General features: G+C 45.1%; 1 protein-coding gene across 1 annotated transcript in view; it reads left to right on the forward strand.

The window, feature by feature from the left end:
- The window catches only part of LOC127610556 (VPS10 domain-containing receptor SorCS1-like), a 48,090-nt gene that overhangs the window by 24,295 nt on the left and 1,820 nt on the right, over positions 1 to 21,975 (forward strand). The window contains exons 6-25 of the mRNA XM_052080814.1: positions 1,873 to 1,937; positions 2,358 to 2,476; positions 2,800 to 2,889; positions 3,990 to 4,169; positions 5,973 to 6,119; positions 6,251 to 6,353; positions 7,095 to 7,171; positions 8,455 to 8,546; positions 8,651 to 8,758; positions 9,041 to 9,158; positions 9,313 to 9,446; positions 10,916 to 11,029; positions 12,200 to 12,371; positions 12,469 to 12,655; positions 13,276 to 13,409; positions 13,479 to 13,602; positions 14,496 to 14,608; positions 15,801 to 15,935; positions 19,103 to 19,202; positions 19,334 to 19,442. Of these exons, the coding sequence (XP_051936774.1) occupies positions 1,873 to 1,937; positions 2,358 to 2,476; positions 2,800 to 2,889; positions 3,990 to 4,169; positions 5,973 to 6,119; positions 6,251 to 6,353; positions 7,095 to 7,171; positions 8,455 to 8,546; positions 8,651 to 8,758; positions 9,041 to 9,158; positions 9,313 to 9,446; positions 10,916 to 11,029; positions 12,200 to 12,371; positions 12,469 to 12,655; positions 13,276 to 13,409; positions 13,479 to 13,602; positions 14,496 to 14,608; positions 15,801 to 15,935; positions 19,103 to 19,202; positions 19,334 to 19,442 (2,421 nt within the window). The remainder of the gene's footprint in view (positions 1 to 1,872; positions 1,938 to 2,357; positions 2,477 to 2,799; positions 2,890 to 3,989; positions 4,170 to 5,972; positions 6,120 to 6,250; positions 6,354 to 7,094; positions 7,172 to 8,454; positions 8,547 to 8,650; positions 8,759 to 9,040; positions 9,159 to 9,312; positions 9,447 to 10,915; positions 11,030 to 12,199; positions 12,372 to 12,468; positions 12,656 to 13,275; positions 13,410 to 13,478; positions 13,603 to 14,495; positions 14,609 to 15,800; positions 15,936 to 19,102; positions 19,203 to 19,333; positions 19,443 to 21,975) is intronic.

The raw sequence follows: 21,975 nt of genomic DNA on the forward strand, positions 1-21,975 counted from the left end.
GGGTGCTGGAGCCCATCCCAGCAGTCTCCGGGCAGTAGGCGGGGGACACCCTGAATCGGTTGCCAGCCTATCGCAGGGCACACAGAGACGAACAACCATCCACGCTCACACTCACACCTAGGGACAATTTAGAGTGTTCAATCAGCCTGCCATGCATATTTTTGGAATGTGGGAGGAAACCGGAGCACCCGGAGAAAACCCACGCAGGCCCGGGGAGAACATGCAAACTCCACACAGGAAGGCCGGAGCTGGAATCGAACCCGGTACCTCTGCACTGTGAAGCCGACGTGCTAACCACTGGACTACCGGGCCGCTTTTTTATTTATTTTTGCCTTGCCTTGAGAGGTTGCAGTCACGGCCCGATAGCCCCCCCCCCCCTTATTTGAATTGTTGTCGTTTATGTCTCTTATTCATGTGACTGTTGCCGGGGGTTTCTTCCAGTCACACACTGTGCCCCTCCCTTATTGGAGCAAAGTTTGGGAAATTTTTGGAGCAAAGTATTATTCCCCTCCCCCTTATGTTTTTTTTTTTTTTTTCATCCAAGAGGGGGTCATCAAGGTCATCCGTCAGGGTTCTCCATTCTTTTTTTATCCTGTTGGTCGTTTTTTAATTTTTTAAAAATTTTATTTTGTTGCTCCGTACTCACGCATGCGTAATGACAATAAATTCCATTTGTAATATTTGTATTTGATTCTATTTGTTTTTTGTTTTTTTGGGTGAGCCAACCCCTACTGTTTTTTTTTGGGGGGGGGGGGGGTGGAGAGGGCAGCCTCTTTTCAAGAATTTTTGTGCGGTTCATTTATTTGCTCAACTCATTTATGATAACCATCAGTGATACACTGATTTGCTTTTAAAGTAAGGTTTCAAGACAGTTTTCAAAGTTAAGGGTTCCGGCCAAGCCTAGGATTTCATGTTCGGGTTTTTAATGAGGGTTTCAGTCTGACTTTTGGTTAAAAAGTACACAACACTTATAAGTATGAGTTTTTCAAAGTAATGTGTCGGCGCTTTGAACGCCTTGTCTCCAATTGTATACATTATATACATATTTATATATAAATTATTTGTTTTATATATATATATATATATATATATATATATATATATATATATATATAAACTGTATACATTATACTGTACTACACTATACTGTATACATCCTCCACATCGAGAGGAGCCAGATGAGGTGGCTTGGGCATCTGATTCGGATGCCTCCTGAGCGCCTCCCCGGTGAGGTGTTCCGGTCATGTCCCACCAGGAGGAGACCCCGAGGAAGACCCAGGACACGCTGGAGAGACTATGTCACCCAGCTGGCCTGGGAACGCCTCGGGATCCCCCGGGGAGAGCTGGACGAAGTAGCTAGGGAGAGGGAAGTCTGGGCTTCCCTGCTAAAGCTGTTGCCCCCGCGACCCGGCCCCGGATAAGCGGTAGATGATGGATGGATGGATGGTATACATTGAAGTTAAAATCTGATTATTTTTTCATATTAATCTCGTGTGACCCCAAAAAAAATTGAAGCTCCAGAAAATTGATCGGCTTTCGCTTTCTGGTCACTTGAAGAGAGCTCTCGGTTGCGACGGCAAAGCGTCTTGTCTATATTGCATTGTTCCCCATCTGGCGCTACTTCCCTCATGGATTTGTCGTCACTCAGCTTACTTGCCTCAGAGATGAGCCGCATCTGGCAGCGAAAGCTCTCAGCCTCTTTTTGAATTAGTCATTAAGTGTTACGAGGCGGCAGGCGGAGGAGGACGCTTGATCGTGAACGTGATCGTCTTCTTCGTGTACATGATGCGTCTCCTCTTGTCGTGGGCGGGGGGGTTGAAGTAGTCTTTGAGCTGTGTTGGCACAAACTTGTTGTTTTTCGTTCTGTTTCAGGTCCAGGTTGGGCTTGGACAAAGAGCAAGGAATGATCCACCTGGAGATCAACGTCTCTGACGGACGTCAGTACTCGGGCCAGCGTCTCTCTTAACTTTCATTTTCAATTCCTTGAAATCTTACGCTGGCTCCCTTGACGGAAATATTCGCTCTCGGCTCGCAATTAGCTTTATTAATTCATTTTTCAAAGGCCAGACGGCCACTTGGCTCTTTCCTGGGCCGCGGCGCTGAGAGAAAGGGCGGTCCTCTGAAGCCCAGTGTGTTAATGTCGCGTCCCCGGAGACGGCTCGTCGGGCTGACGCTAACAAGCCTGGACAGCTCACGAGCCCATCTCGCTCGCCCCCTAAAATTCAGCAGTTTTGAAATCCGGCAATGAGCGCAGCTAAAACCTTCATCGTTAGCCCACACGAGCTTGTTTGTTTTCTTTTTTGTCTTTCCTCCCCCTTTGTTGTATTTTTAGCTCTCTTGTCTGGCTTTGCCCACAGGGTCGCAGTACATCACTTGCAAACTTCAAAATTGCTCAGAGGGAAACAAGGGCAAGCCTTTCCCCGGGTTTATCATCCCCAACTCCCTGGTGGTGCAGGATGAATATGTTTTCATCCAGGTGGGGTTTTTTTTTATTTTATTTTATTGCAAGGTCTGGCTTCATTAAAAGTCGATTAAAAGCCGTAAAAAGCGTCGCGTTCAATTGTGTCTTAATGCACACTCGTGTTTCTCATTAAGTAAAAGGGGGGCCATTATCCCGCAAGGGGGAGGTGGGTGGGAGTTGAGGCGAGATGGAGAAATCACAGTGTTGTGTGTTCAAGCTCTGGGTTCTAATCGTCCGGCGTCTTAGCGCAGCGTGACTTGTTTGACACGCGTCGTGAGCACTTAAGCTAGTACTTCCGACACGTCGCTCACGTGTGACTACCTGCGTTGTTTTTCTAGGTGCCAACAGGAGGCCAGTCCGTCCATTACGTGTCCTACAGAAGACACTCCTTCTACCCGGTCAAGCTTCCAAAGTACACTCTGCCAAAAGTAAGACGACATGAAGCAGTGTCTGGAGTGTTGAACCATTCCCGGACTTAGTGTGTATCAGGATGCTTTGATGTTTGCGCTAACGCCGAGACGAGACTACAAAGGATCTGGGCTTGATCTGCCAAATCCGTTGAGGTTTCTTGTCTACGGGTTCCGGTTCTCAACATGGATGCCCCCCCCCCCCCCCCCCCCGAACACTCCAACCTCCCTTGCCGTAAAAACAAGAACAGTGCTAGCTTAGACAAGACACATGAAGGGCAGATTAGTCGATAGCTCAACCCGGCATTACTTCTGTGTCAACACCTCGACTGGTTTTACATCCCGGCTTATCCAAAATGGGTAAAATAAAATAAAAAAAACGTACAGAGACGAATTTACCAATAGGCAAACTACGATATTTACAAAGTATGTCAAGCAAAATGCCAATATCATCGATGGAGTGCTTGCTAGCATTGGGAGAATGAGTTTGAAATCGGATTGGTTCAAGAGTAGCCTCCCTTTGCTAATTTACTATAATGTAAATTAAATTGATTCGCATTACGGATTCTCAAGTCTCGGGAGAGATTAGATTGACATGGCAACACCGAGAGGCTGGATTCTGATTGGATGAAAAATCCCCAGCCGCATAACTGGTGCAGTCTAAAGATATGCGACAAAATAAAGATAAAAAACTGTTGGACTGGTTCTGAAAAAGGTCATGCGATCCAATATACTTTTTGTAGTGGCTAAGTCATACCATGTACTCCTAATTCTCAAAACTAAATTACGCGTGAGCGCGCCCCCTCATCTCCAGCGGAGTCTTTTGAAGCAGAAAAGCTAATTTGCATTAGCGCTGTGTTCTGATATCATTTAGTGCAAAATAATGTTGTGCATTAAGAGGGTGGGTGCTTGGGGGGTGTCGGGTCAAGAGTGATTTGCAATCTCGTATTGCACATATTCATCCATCTTGGTCACAAACTGGAGGATGCGCCTCACTGGACGTTGTTATTCTCAATTACCGCCAGTTATCAAGTGAGAAATCACAATCGTGTGCCATTAACATTGTGCCTCCTCTTTTGACACTGGGGCCTTGTTACTTAGCAACCTCCACCTCCATTTAGGATTTGCAGATTATCAGCACCGATGACAACCAGGTGGTGGCAGCCATTCAAGACTGGCACCAGAATGACTCGTACAACCTGTACATGTCCGAGTCCAGGGGTCTCTTCTTCACGCTGATGCTGGAGGACGTGGTGAGCAGCGGAGGGCCGGAAGGCAACATCATGATCGACCTTTACGAGGTGGGCGGCACATGATATGGGAATACTCACCGTCATGTATTCTTTATCCTCTGCGAAGAACAATTCATATTTCTGCGGTTATAAGAGCGGTGACCATTCCCATGTATCTGTCAATCAATCAATCGTGGACTCATCCATGCATTTTCTAATGTGCGTGTCCTCACAAGTGTCACGGGCGTGTCTTCGGGCAGTAGGCGGGGCACACCTTCAACTGCTTGCAGCCAATCGGAGGGCACGCATGAACGAACAACCAGCCTAGGGACGGTTTAGAGCTTTCCATGCATGTTTTTCAAATGTGGGACAAAACCGGGATACCCGGAGAAAAGCCACGCTGGCAGAGGGAGAACATGCAAACTCCACATAAGAAGGCCGGAGGTGAAATTGAACCTCGGCACTGTGAGGCTAACGTGCCAACCAGTCGACCGTGCCGCATCAAACAATCAATCGATCAATTTATATAAATACATCTCTATGTTTGTATTATACTGCCCCCATGTGGCCAAGGCGATTAGCTGGGACTCAGTTTATCCAAAAGAAAAAAACAAACTCTCTTCGTTATCCCAGTACGGGAGGCAAACAACAGGAGGAGAAAAAAAATTACTTTCCTAAAATACATTCCGGTTGAAGTGTCAACAAACAAAAAGTCTGCCTTTGACAAGCATCCACCGGAATCACAAGCATCTTTTCTTATTCTGCGCCGGTACGGCAATAATGGAACAGATGCTGACGCATTGCAAGTTTTTTTTTTTTACTGTGCCAGGTTTCTCTTATATAAGGAGAAAAGTCGGTTTGTGAAAGCGAGCAGGCACCAGCAGTAGCGGCAGCACTTGTAGCCGGCAGGTTTGCAATCGGCATTTTCCCAGGATGCGTGTTGACAGAGTGAGGTCGCACATGACTGCGGACTGGATGTGTGTGTAGGAGTCCTGATTAATGCTTGTTTGCATTCCAACAACGGCTCGGATGGGCATCACCAGCGTCATTCATGGAACACTCCGCCTTGCAAATCATTTAGCTGCTGTGACTCAGCAGCATGAGAGTGTTAAACAGCAAAAAAAAAAAAAAAAGTGTCGACGCTCCAGTGCAAGGTTGTCAAACTCATTTGTATCACAGGCTGGATTGTAGTTATGGTTTCCCTTCGAAGGGCGTTATGACTGTGAAACCATGTCGATGTTAACAAATAAATCCGTCAAGTTGATGAATGTGAATATGAAATCTGAATGCAAGTTTCGTTTTCACTCCCATTTTTCATCTTGGATTTTTTTCCTTTTTTTCTGTGCGTACCAAAAGCCCATTTCTTTCAAATATTGTTCGCAAAGATCTCTAAATCAGCATCTTGATATGGCACACTTGCGAGGTGGATGAAGAAGTCTCACTAACGGATTTATCGAGATTTGACGACAATTAAAAATTGCGCAACAGAGTCAAACGTGAAACATGAAGTAAACGCCACATAAAATAAGGGGTGGGCCCAATTTGGCGCCCCGGACAACTTTCGTCTATAATGCCAGTCGCCATCTCTTTGCACGTGAAAATAATAAAAACAAAAACGTCTGATTATCTCAGGGCTATGCCAGATGTTGTTTTGATTCTGCACGGTCCTACAGATGGTGCAAAATAGTGCTCCCTGTCAGGAAAACATCTCATCGAATTCTGACATGTCTTTCTCTACAAACTTGAGCTGCGGCTTTGCTTTCGTTTGAATAATGTATGCTTGTTTTTATCCTCCCCCGCCCCTACACCCTTATTTTTCTTCCCCGTATTCTTTCTTTTCACCCCGCCGCTCTTGCGTTTCATCTTCTGCAGGTTGCCGGGATTAAAGGGGTGTTTCTGTCAAATAAAGTTGTCGAGAACCAAGTGAAAACTTATATCACGTATAACAAAGGAAGAGACTGGCGGCTCCTGCGGGCCCCGTCGACGGATCTCCAAGGCAAACGGGTCGACTGTGAGCAAGTAAGTGTGGGATGCTATCGTTGGCTGCCAGCAGAATTCTGCTCCTTGTAAATCCGCTCAACAAAACAACGGACAAACTTAAGAGCGTGATTTGCCGTCGGCGTGTTCATGTGTGCATTTTTCCTGTATAGCCGTACTGCTCGTTACATCTGCATCTTCACGTTTCGGAGAACCCTTACACCTCTGGAAACATCGTCAGCAAAGATACAGCGCCTGGAGTTATCATTGCATCGGGTGAGGGTATTATTTGCTGAAGTTCGTTTTTGAGTTCGTCTGGATTTTTTTTTGTTACTCGGATACAGTTTGTTTTGATTAGTTGTGAGAGGGGCTTTGTTCATTTTGATCAGTTTTAATGTTTTGCGTAGAATGCGGTGTAATCTTTTTTCACCGTAGCTTCATCTACTGGATCTGTTTAGGCACCGCACCTTGGCGATTGAGAATTATTGTAGCAATAAAATTTGGGTGTCAACAAGTTCAGATAGCAACAGCCTCCCCATTCTCAATCTCAGTGAAGGTTTGAGATTAGCGCAAAGACGCAAGATGCTAATGCTGATGCTAGCTAGCCCTTTGCCGGCGACCATGTCAACAATCAAATTTGTGCAAACAATACAGAGCATATATCGGTGACTTTTTTTTATTTTGTTTTTGTGACAAAGGTTAACTTTAAATTCTGTGTGACTTTCTGTGTGTGTGAAATTGTGACTCCCGTGTCAGTTGCGTTGTACATTACTGGTAAAAAAATAAAAAATAAAAAAATGAACGTGGAGACATTTAAGGGTTGATGCGTCCTGGCCAACAGAGCTGAATTTCGAATAAAAATAGAACTGCAATTGGTCCATGAGACAAAAAAATGTCTCATGGACCAATCGCCAAAATTGAGCAGGACGTCGGCCATTTTGGGAAAATGATGGTCCTCTCATTTTGGAAACGTCTTGTGTATCATATATTTCTTCTGATTTTGTTTTTGATTTGCAGGAGTCGTCGGACCAGAACTTACCACCACTAATGTCAGCATTTTCATCACATCAGACGCCGGCAATACGTGGAGAGAGGTACATTATGATGAGTATTCCCTCGTAAGTATTATTGAAAAAGTCATCTTGACACCTTCATCAGCGACAAATACCATCTTCCAGATAATGACGCGAAATGTTGGGCGAACTACAGGTTGTCACCGAGGTATTTGTGAGCATCCTACTCCGAGCTGCTTCGACTATTTTGACCCTATCGAGTAGCTTAACTTGGTAACCAAACGTTCAGAAAAACAAAGTACGACGCATTGCAGTTTATTACACCACTACAAGATAAATAATAAATATACAAACTAAATATTTCATGAGGGCTTATCACATAGGGCAGCACAAAGTTGATTTTGTAATCATGTTTTATGAAATATATTTGGATTTTAGTAGTTGCTAACACAGATCCCCCCCCCCCCCCCTCCTCCATTTTATTTCTAATGCTTGCAACAAGAACACAAGTGCGGCACACCCTCGACGTTGGGGGAAATGTGTTCTAAAACCTTTCAAAATCCATTCAGTAGCGCCGTGGGGAAAGTTAGGAAAAAAAATTGCCCTCAACTCCACTTTTACCATTCAACATGAAATTTGGAGGATGCACAAAAAAATGTCTCATGGACCAATCGCCAAAATTGAGCAGCGCGTCGGCCATTTTGGGAAAATGAAAATAGGCCTCTTATTTTGGAAACGCCTAGCAGGACGTCAGCCATTTTGGGAAAATGAAAATAGTCCTCTTATTTTGGAAACGCCTATTGAAGAAGTCAACATAATGAGCCCCATTTGAGTAAAATGGGCAGTGCTCAATTCCGAAGCTTTTTTTTTTTTGCCCAGCGACAGTCTACTCATCAATGGAGCGGGTTAGTGTGAGGCCTCATCCGTGAATTTTCCTTTTGTATTGACTGCCACGATAATGCGGCCGCGAGTGTATACAAAATGCATCACCAAGAATGACTCATGTTGCGGGTGCGAATAAAAGACGTCTGATCCCCAAACATAACTGACAGTATTGAAAGTAAAGTCGAATGCAAGCCCTCAGTTGTTCTATTCTCATTTCCCTAAAAAAAGAATACAGAGTTTTCAAAAGCCAGCAAATAAAACACACATTTTTATTTTTTTTTGCCATGGGCCAGAGTCTCTGTTAAGTCAACCCATCTTGATGCTCTCGTTAGTTCAAACAACCGAGGACGAGTCTGCATCTTGTTTGTTTCGTTTGTTTCATGTACGGCTGTTTGTTACGCCTTCGCCAGCTGCTGCACGAAGTCAAAAAAACAATCATCTAAAATAAAGCCGCCTGCCGTGTATGTGTGTGTGTGTAGGTTTTTCAGGAAGAGTACAGCGTATTTTTCCTGAATCAAGGAGGATCTCTGGTGGCTATCCGACACACACCTCTGCCTATTAGACATATCTGGTAGGATATCAATGTTCACGCGAGAGACGTTTGTCTCTTTGTTGGCCGGGCTGTTTGTGATCCATCTTTGGCTCTCTCTTCATTTTTTCCCTCCTACCCCGTAGGCTGAGTTTTGATGAGGGCAGAAACTGGGACAAATTTAGCTTCACCTCCTCGCCGCTCTATGTCGACGGGGTGCTGGGGGAGCCCGGAGAGGACACCCTCATCATGACGTAAGAGATGTAAAAAAGAAACTAATTGGCGTGTTGCCGCACGGTTAATTGAGTCACAATGACATATCAGCCTTTGAAGACTTTTTTTTTTCCATTCCAAGCGGCTTTGAACGTGTTTAATTTTGCCCTAGATATGTCTCCCCCCCAACCCCACCCCCCCAGCTGCCTGCGATTGATTAAAGCCAGTCTGTTGGAGCAAGTAATATTTTTTTTATCTTGAGTGCACCGAAAGTTCTGACCTAATTCCCCCTCCCTCTCCTCCTTTTGACTTGTCACGAGCAGAATCTTCGGTCACTTCAGTCACCGATCCGAGTGGCAACTCGTCAAAATTGACTTCCGCTCCATTTTTCAACACCGCTGCACTTCGGAAGATTACGTGACGTGGCAGTTGGACAATGAGGTGAGTCCATCTTCGGGCTTGTGAGCCGTCGCGAGGCGATGTGCTTCCTTTTGATTCGGTCTCGCTATGAAAAGCTAGCTGGGGGAAGAAGACAAAGACACGAAGAGAAGAAGAAGAAGCCTGTGAGATGGTTATGATCCATTATTCATTGCAGGGAGAAGTGTGCATCATGGGAATGAAGAGAATCTTCCAGAAACTGCGAGTAAACGCTCGATGTGTCAAGGCCAGAGAACAGTACATCTCTCAGATGTCAGAATCCTGTCCGTGCACAGAGGCCGATTTTGAGTGGTGAGTCCCCCCCCCCCCCCACCCTCCTCCTCTTTTCTCCTTTGCAGCATCGTTTCAATAGAAAACACACTTTCACTTCACTGCAACATGTAATAACGGGGAAAAAAAAGCCTTTGAAAACTTTTCACTTAGTAGTCAAGCCTCTCGTTTCATCCGCGGAACGCTTCGACAGACCCCATCAGAACACGATTCACGATACGACTCGGAAGTCGGAGAATTCAGGGTCGGCTGTTGCGCAACGGGCAGCAGTCTGGGGACAAATACAAAAGGAGACTTTGAAAGGGCGGTTATGACCGGGCTACTAATTAAAAAAAAAAAAGTTCAATATGCATTGATATGACTTTGCCCCCCCCCCCCCTTTCTCATTGAAGCTCAGTCTTGATACAGTTTCCACTTTGACGTAAACCAGGTACGGCATTCTGCCACGAAATGTGCTGTCCAAATCATTCCAAAGCACGCGTGTCAAACTCGAGGCCCGGGGGCCAGATTTGGCCCGCCATATCATTTTGTGTGGCCCGCGAGAGCAAGTCAAGCATGTCAACTTTACCACGATGCATGCTGACCTCTGCACCAAAAATTTCAAATTGTCATATGTAATCCATCATTACATAGAGATATTGCAAGCATGATCTCCTTATGAAATTATTACATTAACGTCAACAATGGCTGAACTTAACCATTATTCTTGACTTCTGATATTAAAACTAGTTATCCACCAATTTGTTGTGCATCGTATATGTCATACGTGGAGGTGGTCAAACATTTATATGATTTCACGAAATTCGTAATGGCCCGCTCGGGGAAACCGTAACTACAATGTGGCCCACTTTTTGTAGAATTTGTTGTTCAGTCTTCTTGTTTTATTTATTTTTTGCTAAGAACAAAAATCGAGCATAACGGTGAGTGGCAGTCAGCGACGAGGAAGCGTGTAATCAGCCTCGGAAAAGAGGAGGAATCACCGGCGAACATTTCAAGGAGATCGTTTTAAGAGATACAAGGAGCTCGTTTGACAGCAGTAGATTGTCGCCTCTCCTGTGCGTCGTTTCAAACTGGCTCATGGACAAGACTTAATTAGGAGCTATTCCTTGTAACATTTTAAATCAAATTCACATGACAGGTTGTCGCGCGTCAAGTGTTTCCCTCTTTCAAGATTGTCTTGTACTTGCTTTTATCTCTTTGATCGAGAGCGCCGGCGTGCTTGCTAAAGAATTCTTAATAACGCTTTATCAAATTCTGCGATGCCGAGAGCCTGAAATTTTTCTCTGGCTCGGCAAAGTCATAATTGTGTGTGTTGTGTGTGTGTTTTTAAAGAGTGCACTGGTCCCAAGTTTTGTCATTGAAGCATTAAAGCTAAAGTAAAGTCAGAGGCCACAAATTCAGTTTTATCTTGCTTATCCAACGACTTTCGAATGCGGCGCATGGAAGCTTTGCTCACACCCGGCACGTCTCTTGTGTTCCACATGTAACAGCGACTATGGATTTGAGAGGCAGGTCGATGGGAGCTGCACGCCATCGTTCTGGTTTGTTCCGTCGGCCACATCCAGAGATTGCATCAACGGGGACAGCTTCCTCAATTCCACAGGGTACACCGTCACGTCATTTCACTGTCACGTCAAACACGGAGTATATACAAGGAAGCACAGATGGGAAAGAGGGCTTTCCTCCCATCTTCTGAATGTGAATTTCCAAGCAAGAATGAAATCTTTATGGAGGGGCTCAAGAATAGGATAATGCTTAGGGGGTGAACCATGTAGGACACGGATCAATGTCAACCTGCGGAAATTTCTTTCTAGAACTCTCTGCATGGGTTTTCAACGGATCCCCGATACCGGCGGTCCCCAACCCTTTTTTGCCCCATGGACCGATTTAATGTCAGACAATATTTTCAGGTGTGACGGATAAATACAACAAAATAATACGATGTGACCCGCATGAAAACGGTGGTATTTTCGAAACATAATAATAACAAACGTGAATCATGACACGAGGAAGGTCCTATGTGGCCGCAACATGCCTTCAAAATAAGATACAACGCAAATACAAAGAGCATGAAAATTACGACTCATCATTGCCATTTATTATGTAGAGTGAACTTGGTGCGTGGGAACCTCCCCGTTGAAATAAAGCCGTATTTGAAATAGGACTCCTGATACCGAATAATATTAAATGTTGCCTTCTTTTTTTTACAAATTTTGCTCGCTCCTAGGTTTCATTTTAGTGGGAACCCATCACGTGACCGAGAAGCACAACCCTGCGTCAAAAGTGACATAATGTAGACTGATTTAAGAGAGAATCCGGTAATTTTTCAAATTAAAACATCTTTCAGATTCCGAAATAAATAAAACGGAAGTAGGGTACGTTATTCATTCTTTCTGTGCGGACCAGTACCAAATGACCCACGGACCGGTGCCGGTCCGCGACCCGCAGGTTGGAGACCACTGCTTTATGCAGAAAATTATTCTAATGTCCCATTAATCGTGAGCTATTTTTAGAACAGGCCAGCGGGTTCTTATGTTGTCCCGGGGGTGGGGGTTGGGGGGGGGGCACCTGCTGTCTTCGGACACCAAGATGGCGACCAGTGCTTTCGAGTAATGGTTAGCCTCATGGCTAATGGTCATTTTTTTTCGGGTAAGCTTGATTGTTTTAGCACTATTATACCGACCGCATATCACTAGGATGCCCCTTAGCCTGACTGATTGCTTTCCGTGTTGGAAACCATTTTTCACTCGTGTCCTCACTGGCTTCGATCGCAGATACCGCCGAGCTTTATCTAACAACTGCACCGCGGGGACTCTGCCAAAGTACAGCCCCAGGCGACAGAAGTGTCCCAGTCAAGTCCCCAAGGGCCTGCAGCTCTTCACCAGCGAGGGCACACTGGTAGCCACGCTCGATAAGAACGTCACCTTCTTGGTCTTTCTCGAAGAGGTGCCGGCCGACTTCTCGACAAGTCGCGAGCGGCGAGCGTCCCATGGCGTCGCTTCTGGCGGAAATGAATATTTGTCTTCCTTTGCCCGGTTTGAAGGGCCTCGGCTCGACGACGAGCATCACGGTGGATTTTGGCGACGGCACCGCCATATCCTACGTGAACATCAGCTCCATCGAGGACGGGGTCAAGCACGTCTACGGCAAAGTCGGCATCTACAAAGTTTCTGCCATCGCGAGCAACTTTCTAGGATTTGATCGGGTGACTCTGTACCTCCACGTCACTTGTAAGTCACAAGCATCGTTTCATCGTGATGGCAGGGATTCTGTATCATGTAGTGGCCTCATCCTTGGGCTAGGTAACTGATAGTGCCGTTTTGAATGAGGTTCTTAACTCTTTCATTCCCCAAGACGGACTTGTACGTCTTTTTAAAATTAGGCCCCGCCTACCAAGGACGTACTTGTACGTCGAAGTCTTTTTTTTTTTGAGGTCATAGAGAAGAGGAGGGTCCGATGCAATATGTGAACGAGAATAAGTCGTTTGCATTGTAAATCATGTAAAAAAGCGACCAGTAGGTGGCAGTGGTGCCTCACGTGATTGAAATGCATGCTTTTACAAAAAGCCCTTTTTCTCCGTTTTTTTTTTTGTTGCCATTTTCATGATACTTAGCCATTTTGTAATGCCGATTGGTGAAGAATGGAAAAATATACAATTTTTTTTTCTGCTGAAAAGAGAGTCCAAACGTTATTCCCAATTGGTAATGAATCACATTCAAGCTAGAAATGTCACTATAGTCTTTCCAACCCAAGTCTGTGCCACAGCTCCCTGAAACGCAATATTCATGTTGCAAATTGACCACCTGAAGTTCTTATTTGGGATCCTCATCTTGTGTTTCCCCGCTCAAAGGTTTGCTGGAGCAGGTGCAGCTCTCCGGTCCGTCCGTGGCCGTCAAGAACAAAGCCGTAAACTTCACGACGGCACTGCGGCCCGTCAACGTGGGCACGGTCACGTACTACTGGTGGTTTGACAACAAAACAGAGGTGAGATTTACACTAACTTCTCCTCGTTGCCCAATTAACATTTCACACCCTTCCTCGTTGGCCTTTCAGCCTTTGCTCAGCCTGGTTGGAGGGACGTCCTTCACATTCACCCGGGAAGGAAGTCACATGGTCACTGTGCAGGCTTCAGTCGGGAACACGGTCCAGCAGGACCACATGACGGTGGCGGTTTACGGTAAACGCCTTAATGTTTTATTTATTTATTTATTTTTCACGTCATGGTGATAGGGAAAATATCTCTACTACTTGCAGTATGTTCAAGGTCACCAGTCAGCTGGTAGTCAAGAAAGGGACGAAACCCCGGACTGGTCTCTTTAACTATGGATATTTGAAGACAAACAGGGCAGCAATACATGTACACATAACATAAGAATATTCACAGGCGTATATTCAGCATTTGTTCTTTACCCTCTGCAAAAAAACAAACAAACAAAAAATATATATATATATATTACTGCATCTCATGGAGACAGTTGTGAAACTCTTCAATGTGTATTCTGTGCATCTGTCTTACACTGCCCCCTTGTGGCCAAGGCGTGCCCAACACAAAAAGCTCAATGCCGATGGGCATTGAAGCATGAAACAAACTGTTAATTTTTGATTTTTTTCCCGCATTCTCTAAAATCATATTACTTGAGTAAAGTACAGTCGGGTAGAGTGCAATTTTTTTTCTTGTTAAAACATCTCTACATATGTCTGCTTTTTTAAAAAATCATTTTATACATTGCTTTGATCTTCATCACTGTACTTTTTTTAACTTGTGCTCCCGTTAGCAAATCCCTGGCACATTTCTTTTATTATACTCATTTATTGGCCACTGAGTCGTGATATGTTGAATCCCGTTTCATTTCTCTCGCTGTGAGATAATTTATGTGCCTTTGTCATAATAGTTAAATCTTTAAAACCGTCTAGATTGGAATGTATTTAGAGTCTTCAATTAGCCACAGCTAACCACATACCCTATTAAACTGATCATCACAGTTGGTTTTGTGTTCCATACTTCAGTGATTGAAATGATGATTCACGGTGAAATAACTAAAACGAATATGTGATTGCCTCGCTTTCCAGATTATTTCCAGTCACATATTCTGGCTTTTTCCTCTAATCTGGATGATGCCAATCCCGATCTTGCTGAGTGGCGGACAGACATCGGGAGGGTGGTGAGGCGCTCTGTGGTTCAGGTCAGGAATCCCACAAACACTTTTTTTTTTGGTGCTGTTTGCGCCGACGTGGGTGTGTACACAATTCAGTGTATTTCAATAGCAACGCTGACATTGTTAGGGAGTAACCGATCTGTGTGTTTGCGGGTCTGTGGGCAGAAGGCTTTCATTGGGGACCAAATTAATCCATCTCTTAATATCACAGTTGTCTAATTCATCAGCACTATACAAAAACACCATACAACAGCTTTGCAGCATTTGACGCTGCTTACTATTGACATGACAAAAATGTACACTTTTAAATGAAGTACACCATATTCACCAGAGACGATTAAATATGTACAGGTTGCAGAAAAAATGCTGACATCATCGAGGGCCACCGCATTAATCCCGTGGGGGCAAATTGGAAATCTGATTGCTTCAAGGAATAGTGCATTTGCTAATATAGCGCAGCACAACCGATTCTGGCCACCGGGCACATAAGCGACAAAGAGAGGCTGACTTCCTATAGGACGGGAAAAAAATGGAACTTCCATATAGAGCAGTAAGCAAAGCAGCCAAGAGAAACGCGATAAAATGAAGGGAATAGTTGCGGTTTCATGGCAGGAATTTTACAATACATACCAGATTTTTGTCCACATTTGTAATTCCAACCTGAGAATATCCACATACTGCTTCATGACACTGCTTCATAACACGGCTTCATGACGCATGTCCAAAATTGTGTCGGGGCAAAAAATAAAAATAAAAAAATTGCCCGTGACGGTGTAAATCCAGCCAAGAACATCAAGGTCGGCATAATTCCAAAGGCACAGTTATTGCCACCATGGCCTTTTAAAAGCGACACAAAAGTGAATTTTCATCCGGCACTCTCCGTTCGCTCTCGACATGGCAAACGAGCAGCAGGGCCTTCGATGCGGCTCGTTACAGGAGTCGACGTCCAAAAGGCAGCGGGGTTATGTAAAAGACCTGGATAGCGGGCTCTAAATATATCCCCGTGGATAAAACATTCACTTTGACCTTCTGTCTTGTCAGACCGTGAATACTTGGACAGCCGACCTCCGCTTACAACATAAATGCGCTCGTGACTTGACAGTGAATACTGCTTTGGCAAAAGATATAAAGCAGAAAGCTGCCAGTCGTGTTCTTTTTTTTTCATACTTGTAATCGTATTTGGATGAGTCTCTTCAAATTGTTGTCGTTGTAATGGAAGGTCACCGGGATCAGCGAGGATCAGCTGCTGATCAGCGTGCTCCCCGGTCTGCCTACCACGGCCGAAATCTTCATCGTTCCCAACAAGGGGCGCGGCGGCGGCGCCGCGGGTGAAAAGCGGCAACATCTGGAACAGGTACGTTGCTCCTTAAGGCGCATGAGCATCAAGTTGCGTTCGAGCAGGTACACATCCGTTAAACGGCACTTTCAAAAGCCCAAATCTGTGCCGTTGCTTCAACTCCATATGTCAGATTTTTAAGATCTTATTTCCTACCTGTTTATTTTCACCTTTCGGGCAGCCTCTCGCAAAGTCAGAATGTGTTTGACGAGGTGAAGAAATCAAGCAGGCGAATTTCTCACTGATCAGCGTTATGCTGTTTTACATTTCACACGTCTGTGCTCGCAGTGTTTCTGTGAAAAACTCGAGTGTGGAGGCTTCCAAAAAAAAAAAGAAGTGATTTTTATAAATAATGCTCTGTGAGAGTTTGCTTCTAAACATAGAAACTCAATTTGGATCCGGATCGTCTGCATTGCTACTTGTACCTTGCACCCACAATGCGCTTAATTAGCGGCATCAAGCAAACTTGAAGGTACATGTTCATTAATCCATTCATAATCGAAGCCCCCCCCTAAAAAAAGAGTTGAAAATCACCAAAGAGGCTTTCATTACTTTTTGCTGTGTTGTTTTTACTTTAATCTTGAAATGTATTTATTCATGAAAACGTCTTTGTGATGAACAGTGAGGAAGCCAACTTTCACAACAGAACAACTTCAAACATTTAGGAATTTATCTTTCCCCTCCAATAGGTTGACTTGACACTTATTCCCCCCCCTCCAACGTAGGGTGAAGTCACCGGTGATTTGGAACCTCTCCCAGATAACTTTGGGACTGCAGGACAATATTTTCCTAATATTATCCATTTTAGTGTAAAGCACCATCTTAACACTAGAGGGCAATGTCGTCCCACATAGAACAACCACTTTTTTCTGACCACTACAGTAGAGCATATACAGGGGGGGTGTCGTGTACATGATCTTAGACTTTTTTTTGTTGGTGTCATTTTCAACTGCAGTTTGCTAAAATAATAACTAGAATATGGACTTGTGGTCATTAAATCTATGTCACAGTTGGTGCTGGGTTCAAATCTCAGCTGTGGCTCAATGAAAGTTCCAAATTGTCCATCGGTGAGAATGTGAGTATGAATGGTTGTGCTCTGTGACAGGCCGGCAGCCAGTCCAGGGCATACCCAGCATCTCGCCCCAAAATCTGCGGGGGATGGGCTCCGCGTAACCCGTGACCCCAATCAGGACAAGCGCCGCATAGAATGAAGCACCGCGATTCCTAATCTTATCCAGACGTCGTCCCCTGTTGTGAAAGCGATCATTAAAATAGCAACACAAGCTAATTTTTTTAAGCCGCAAGCTGTTGAGACCTCGGTGTGGCCCGAGCGAACACGACTGTTGAGGCTCACGCTCAGTCTTGAACAAAGTTAATAGGTATTTAATTACATTGATGCGTCGTATAATTGGCAGCAACCGAGGAGGCAAACTGGGGCAGGAGGCCTGGATTGGGAATTAAAGTGATGTATTTATCGTAAGCCTGTCTGATTACCTGGCAGAAGCACCCGGACAATAGGGTAATAAATCTTCAGTTCACTGAGCCCCGCCCTTGACAAAACGCACAAACACACACATATGTTTGGAGTGCACGTGTGCAGCAGGCTTATTAAAATGTGTAATAGATTTACTGGCCCTGATATGCCACTAGAACAAAAAGTCATTATTCATACTGCGTCGAGCGCTTTAATTTCAACCAGTGGAAAGATTTTAGAGGGAGTGCGGTGGATTTATTGAGCTATGAGCTGACAACTGAGATGGGCCCCTTTTCTTCTGCGATAGCCTCGTGTAGGCTACTTAAAGAGCGGCGGGTCATGCGTTTAGTACCTGGACCTTCAGTGGGGGACTAAATCCACCTCGGAATACCATTGCAGACACGTCGCAACTACAGAAAGGATCAATACTGTACAAATATGCAATGTAATAGCACACGACGGTGCCACGTGCATCCTTTTACGAATCAATATTCATTCAGGCCTGCCAAAATAAGCAACATGTTATTACTTTCTTGGAAGATTGTTCAGAAATGGCTCAGTAGAGCCCCAGCAAATTTTCAATAACGCAGAATTTGTGGTTACGCTACCCACCTCTGTCCTGAGAAGATGATGGACAGATGACATTGACGTAGCAACACATTCATTCATTCATTCATCTTCCGAACCGCTTGATCCTCAGAAGGGTCGCGGGGGGTGCTGGAGCCCTATCCCAGCTGTCTTCGGGCAGTAGGCAGGGGACACCCTGAATCGGTTGCCAGCCAATCGCAGGGCACACATAGACGAACAACCATCCGCGCTCACACTCACACCTAGGGACAATTTAGAGTGTTCAATCAGCCTGCCACGCATGTTTTTGGAATGTGGGAGGAAACCGGAGCACCCGGAGAAAACCCACGCAGGAGAACATGCAAACTCCACACAGGGAGGCCGGAGCTGGAATCGAACCCGGTACCTCTGCACTGTGAAGCCGACGTGCTAACCACTGGACTACCGGGCCGCCCTCAGCAAATTTTCGATAACGCAGAATTTGTGGTTACGCTACCCACCTCTGTCCTGAGAAGATGATGGACAGATGACATTGACTGACATAGCAACACAAATAGGCTAAAATCTGATTGGACAAAAACAAACAAACAAAACAAAACAAAAAAAACTCATGGAAGCAGTGGAGCCAAGAGAAATGCTCCGAAAAGAAACAAATAGACCGTCTGGGATGAAATGAATGCAACAAATATCAGAATTTACCTTTGTGAGTGTAGGTCGGTGTTGACAGCATTAGTTCATCTTTTATATTTAACTTCTTGACTGAGCTTTTAAATGTGTTCTAAAAGACAAAGCGCATCTGTCACGACCCCCCAAAAAAACAAAAATAAATGAATATCTATTTATTTTCAAATGTCACCGACTCACCAAAGCAAAACGCCCTTTACCTGACAGGGCTTCCATCAGCATCAAAAGCGTGCCGACTCCTAGCTTGTTTGTTTTTTGTTTTTGTTGGTTTTTTTTCATCCCCCGTCTCCCCCCCCCCCCCGCCCCTCCCGTGCCACATTTGCTCCGCTTTAGACGGAGAAGAAAAATTCATAATTCAAGCGTCTGAAGGAAAATGACTAAGGCTGAAATATTGATGGCGTCGGCGCGAGCATTGCCGCTAACCGTTTGCCCGCCAATCCTGCCTCCTCCTTCGTCGCAGCTCTCGCAGGTGCTGCTAAGTGCTCTAAACCAGGACCTCGTCCAGTTCACACTCAAGGCGGGAGTGCAGGTGAACGTCTACGCCAGCAGACTGTCGCCAGGTGAGCGCGCTTGCACACCCACGGGAGGGGAGCACGCGGGTTCAATTCGGGTGACCGCACGGGTTGGATTGAATTCATGTGTGTCCTTTGTTGTTCATTTCCATTTGGGCTCTCGGTCTTCTTCTCCTAAGCTCCTCTGGTGGACGGCAGCGATAGCAGCCACAGCAGCACTGCGATTATCATGCTGGTGTCCGTGGCTCTGATGGGTCTGGTTGTCTTTGCCGTGTACAAATTCAAAAGGTACCGTACGTGCAACACCGACGACACACCAGCAAAGTTGCACAAAAATGCCTCGTTTTCAGGACATTTTTGACTCGGCGAATCAATCAAGGATAAATACGTAACAGTGATGGGGCATTTTAAATAAAGCAGCTTATTATATTCATTCATTCATTCATCTTCCGTACCGCTTGATCCTCACTAGGGTCGCGGGGGGTGCTGGAGCCCATCCCAGCCGTCTCCGGGCAGTAGGCGGGGGACACCCTGAATCGGTTGCCAGCCAATCGCAGGGCACACAGAAACAAACAACCATTCGCACTCACACCTAGGGACAATTTAGAGTGTTCAATCAGCCTGCCACGCATGTTTTTGGAATGTGGGAGGAAACCGGAGCACCCGGAGAAAACCCACGCAGGCCCGGTGAGAACATGCAAACTCCACACAGGGAGGCCGGAGCTGGAATCGAACCCGGTACCTCTGCACTGTGAAGCCGACGTGCTAACCACTGGACTACCGGGCCGCCCTGCAGCTTATTATATTTAAGGTTATTTTAATGTCGAATGAATCACTTTTTGGACTGAAATTCATCGTCTGAGTCAAAGTAACAGAAGTGTGTTTTTAGCATAGCATTAGCAAATACGTCAACTGTAGCCTCATAGCATGCATGCTAACAGCGTGTCCTGTTCAGCACATCACAGTGACTTAAAAAATAAATCAAATTAACAAGAACTAAACTGAGATTTTAACCCACCAAGTCATAGATGATTTTTTATTTTGATTTTATTTGACCTGACCTCTTTTCCAAGGCAGAACTGACCGAAAGGGGCATCAATTCCATTTCAAAATGGTATTTATTTATTTTTAAATATCAAACATTTTGAGATGCAATTTCTGCCACCTCTCTGTGTTTTTTTGTTGTTTGTTTTTGTTTTGTTGTTTTTACCACCCAAACAGAAAAAAAATTGGCACCGGATCAGTGGAATCACCCACACAGTGAGTCTTTCAAGAAATCTTATTGCAAGGTCCCGCGTGCGTGGACATTTTGTCATAGTTGCCTCATTTAAATTCGTCCCACAACCTGGCGACACGCACCTCTCTGCTGAACTCCGTCAAAACTTCCCACAAGTATTTCGCCGCCACATATCTCTGAGTTATGGACACGGGCGACACAATAATAGCTGCAGGAATAAGACAATTCCCCTCTGTCTCAATCTACGCAATATTACAGCCAATGACAGCCTAATCAATTCTCCCCCGCCCCGAGTGCCAAATGGATGTCAGAGCTGCGCAGTTATCAATATTCATCTGCGTGACAATGTGAGGTTTGACCTTTAGGAAATGCTAAACACGGCCGCCGCAAGGTGAGGCGTCGCCCGTCAGCAATGGCAGTAAAGGGTGACGAGATAAGTCCTCCGACAATGTGTGGTGTAAACTCAGGGCTGTACAGTAAATAGCCTGCACCGCCACATTTGCGTCGCACAGTGACTCACGTCTGGACTGGCGGAATTTGCTTTTTCGACTTCATGGAATGTATAGAATTTAACAGTACAGACTGAACAAAAAGAGTCCAACGATTGACCCTTGAGGGACCCCACATGTGAACAAAAAGAGTCCAACGATTGACCCTTGAGGGACGCCACATGTCATGGCCATTCGATTCACCGTGTCATAGCGAATTGATTTATTCCTGGGTGATTTGAAGTGCTGCATCATTTTGTTATTTTGTTGCATAGCTTGTCACCCCCCCAAAGAAAAGTTTAGAATTGTTTATCTTCCACAAGAGCACAACTACTCTACAGTTAGACGGGGCTATGGCCAGAGCACAAAAACAGCGTATAAGTACTGTACAATGAACAGTTGCGTTTATTAACGAAGATAATTTCTATTTTTGTTGTTGTTTTTTTTCCTGACCAGAAAAGAAACTGGAAAAGGAAGTCTTCTCTTTGTGGGAGTGGATGAGGCACGCGGTGACTGAAAACCGCACGCAATCTATAAAAGGGCGGCCGTCATTTGAGGAAATATGACACCTCATTACTGTCAAACTTCTACTACCGAAAATGTGAACAAAAATGCAAAGGGAGAGTGTGAATGCAAAAGAAAAAAAAAAGTTCGAGGCACAACGGTGGTGTGCCGCGGAGGGGATGAAAAATTGATTGAAGACGGAGGTGAACAATGCAAAAGTGCAAGTGCGATGCCCGGTGGAACGCAAAGTGCCCCAGTTCCCCCGCTTTCAAGCAATCCTCCAGCGTCCTTAAAAATAGAGTGCCACGCATTATGTTTAGTGGAAGCATTAGCGCCGTGCACTTGATGGCAGCCCTCCATTAACTTGCCCCCAGATCCTATCATTTTTTTAAAGGAGCCCCTCTCGCTTTCGGGTGACATTTCAGGATGAGCCGAGTATGGACTTTAACCTTTCCGAGGTGAAGTTAATTTGACTTTGGAAACTTTGGATGCGCAACTATTCAACGTCTCAGTACTGTTGTGCTTTGACAAGTCCAGATTGCTAGCTTGTTTCATATCATAGCGCCTCCACTGACCCTGTCGCGCGCGTAGC

Source organism: Hippocampus zosterae, chromosome 11, assembly GCF_025434085.1.
Source record: "Hippocampus zosterae strain Florida chromosome 11, ASM2543408v3, whole genome shotgun sequence".
NCBI classification, from domain to species: Eukaryota; Metazoa; Chordata; class Actinopteri; order Syngnathiformes; family Syngnathidae; genus Hippocampus; species Hippocampus zosterae.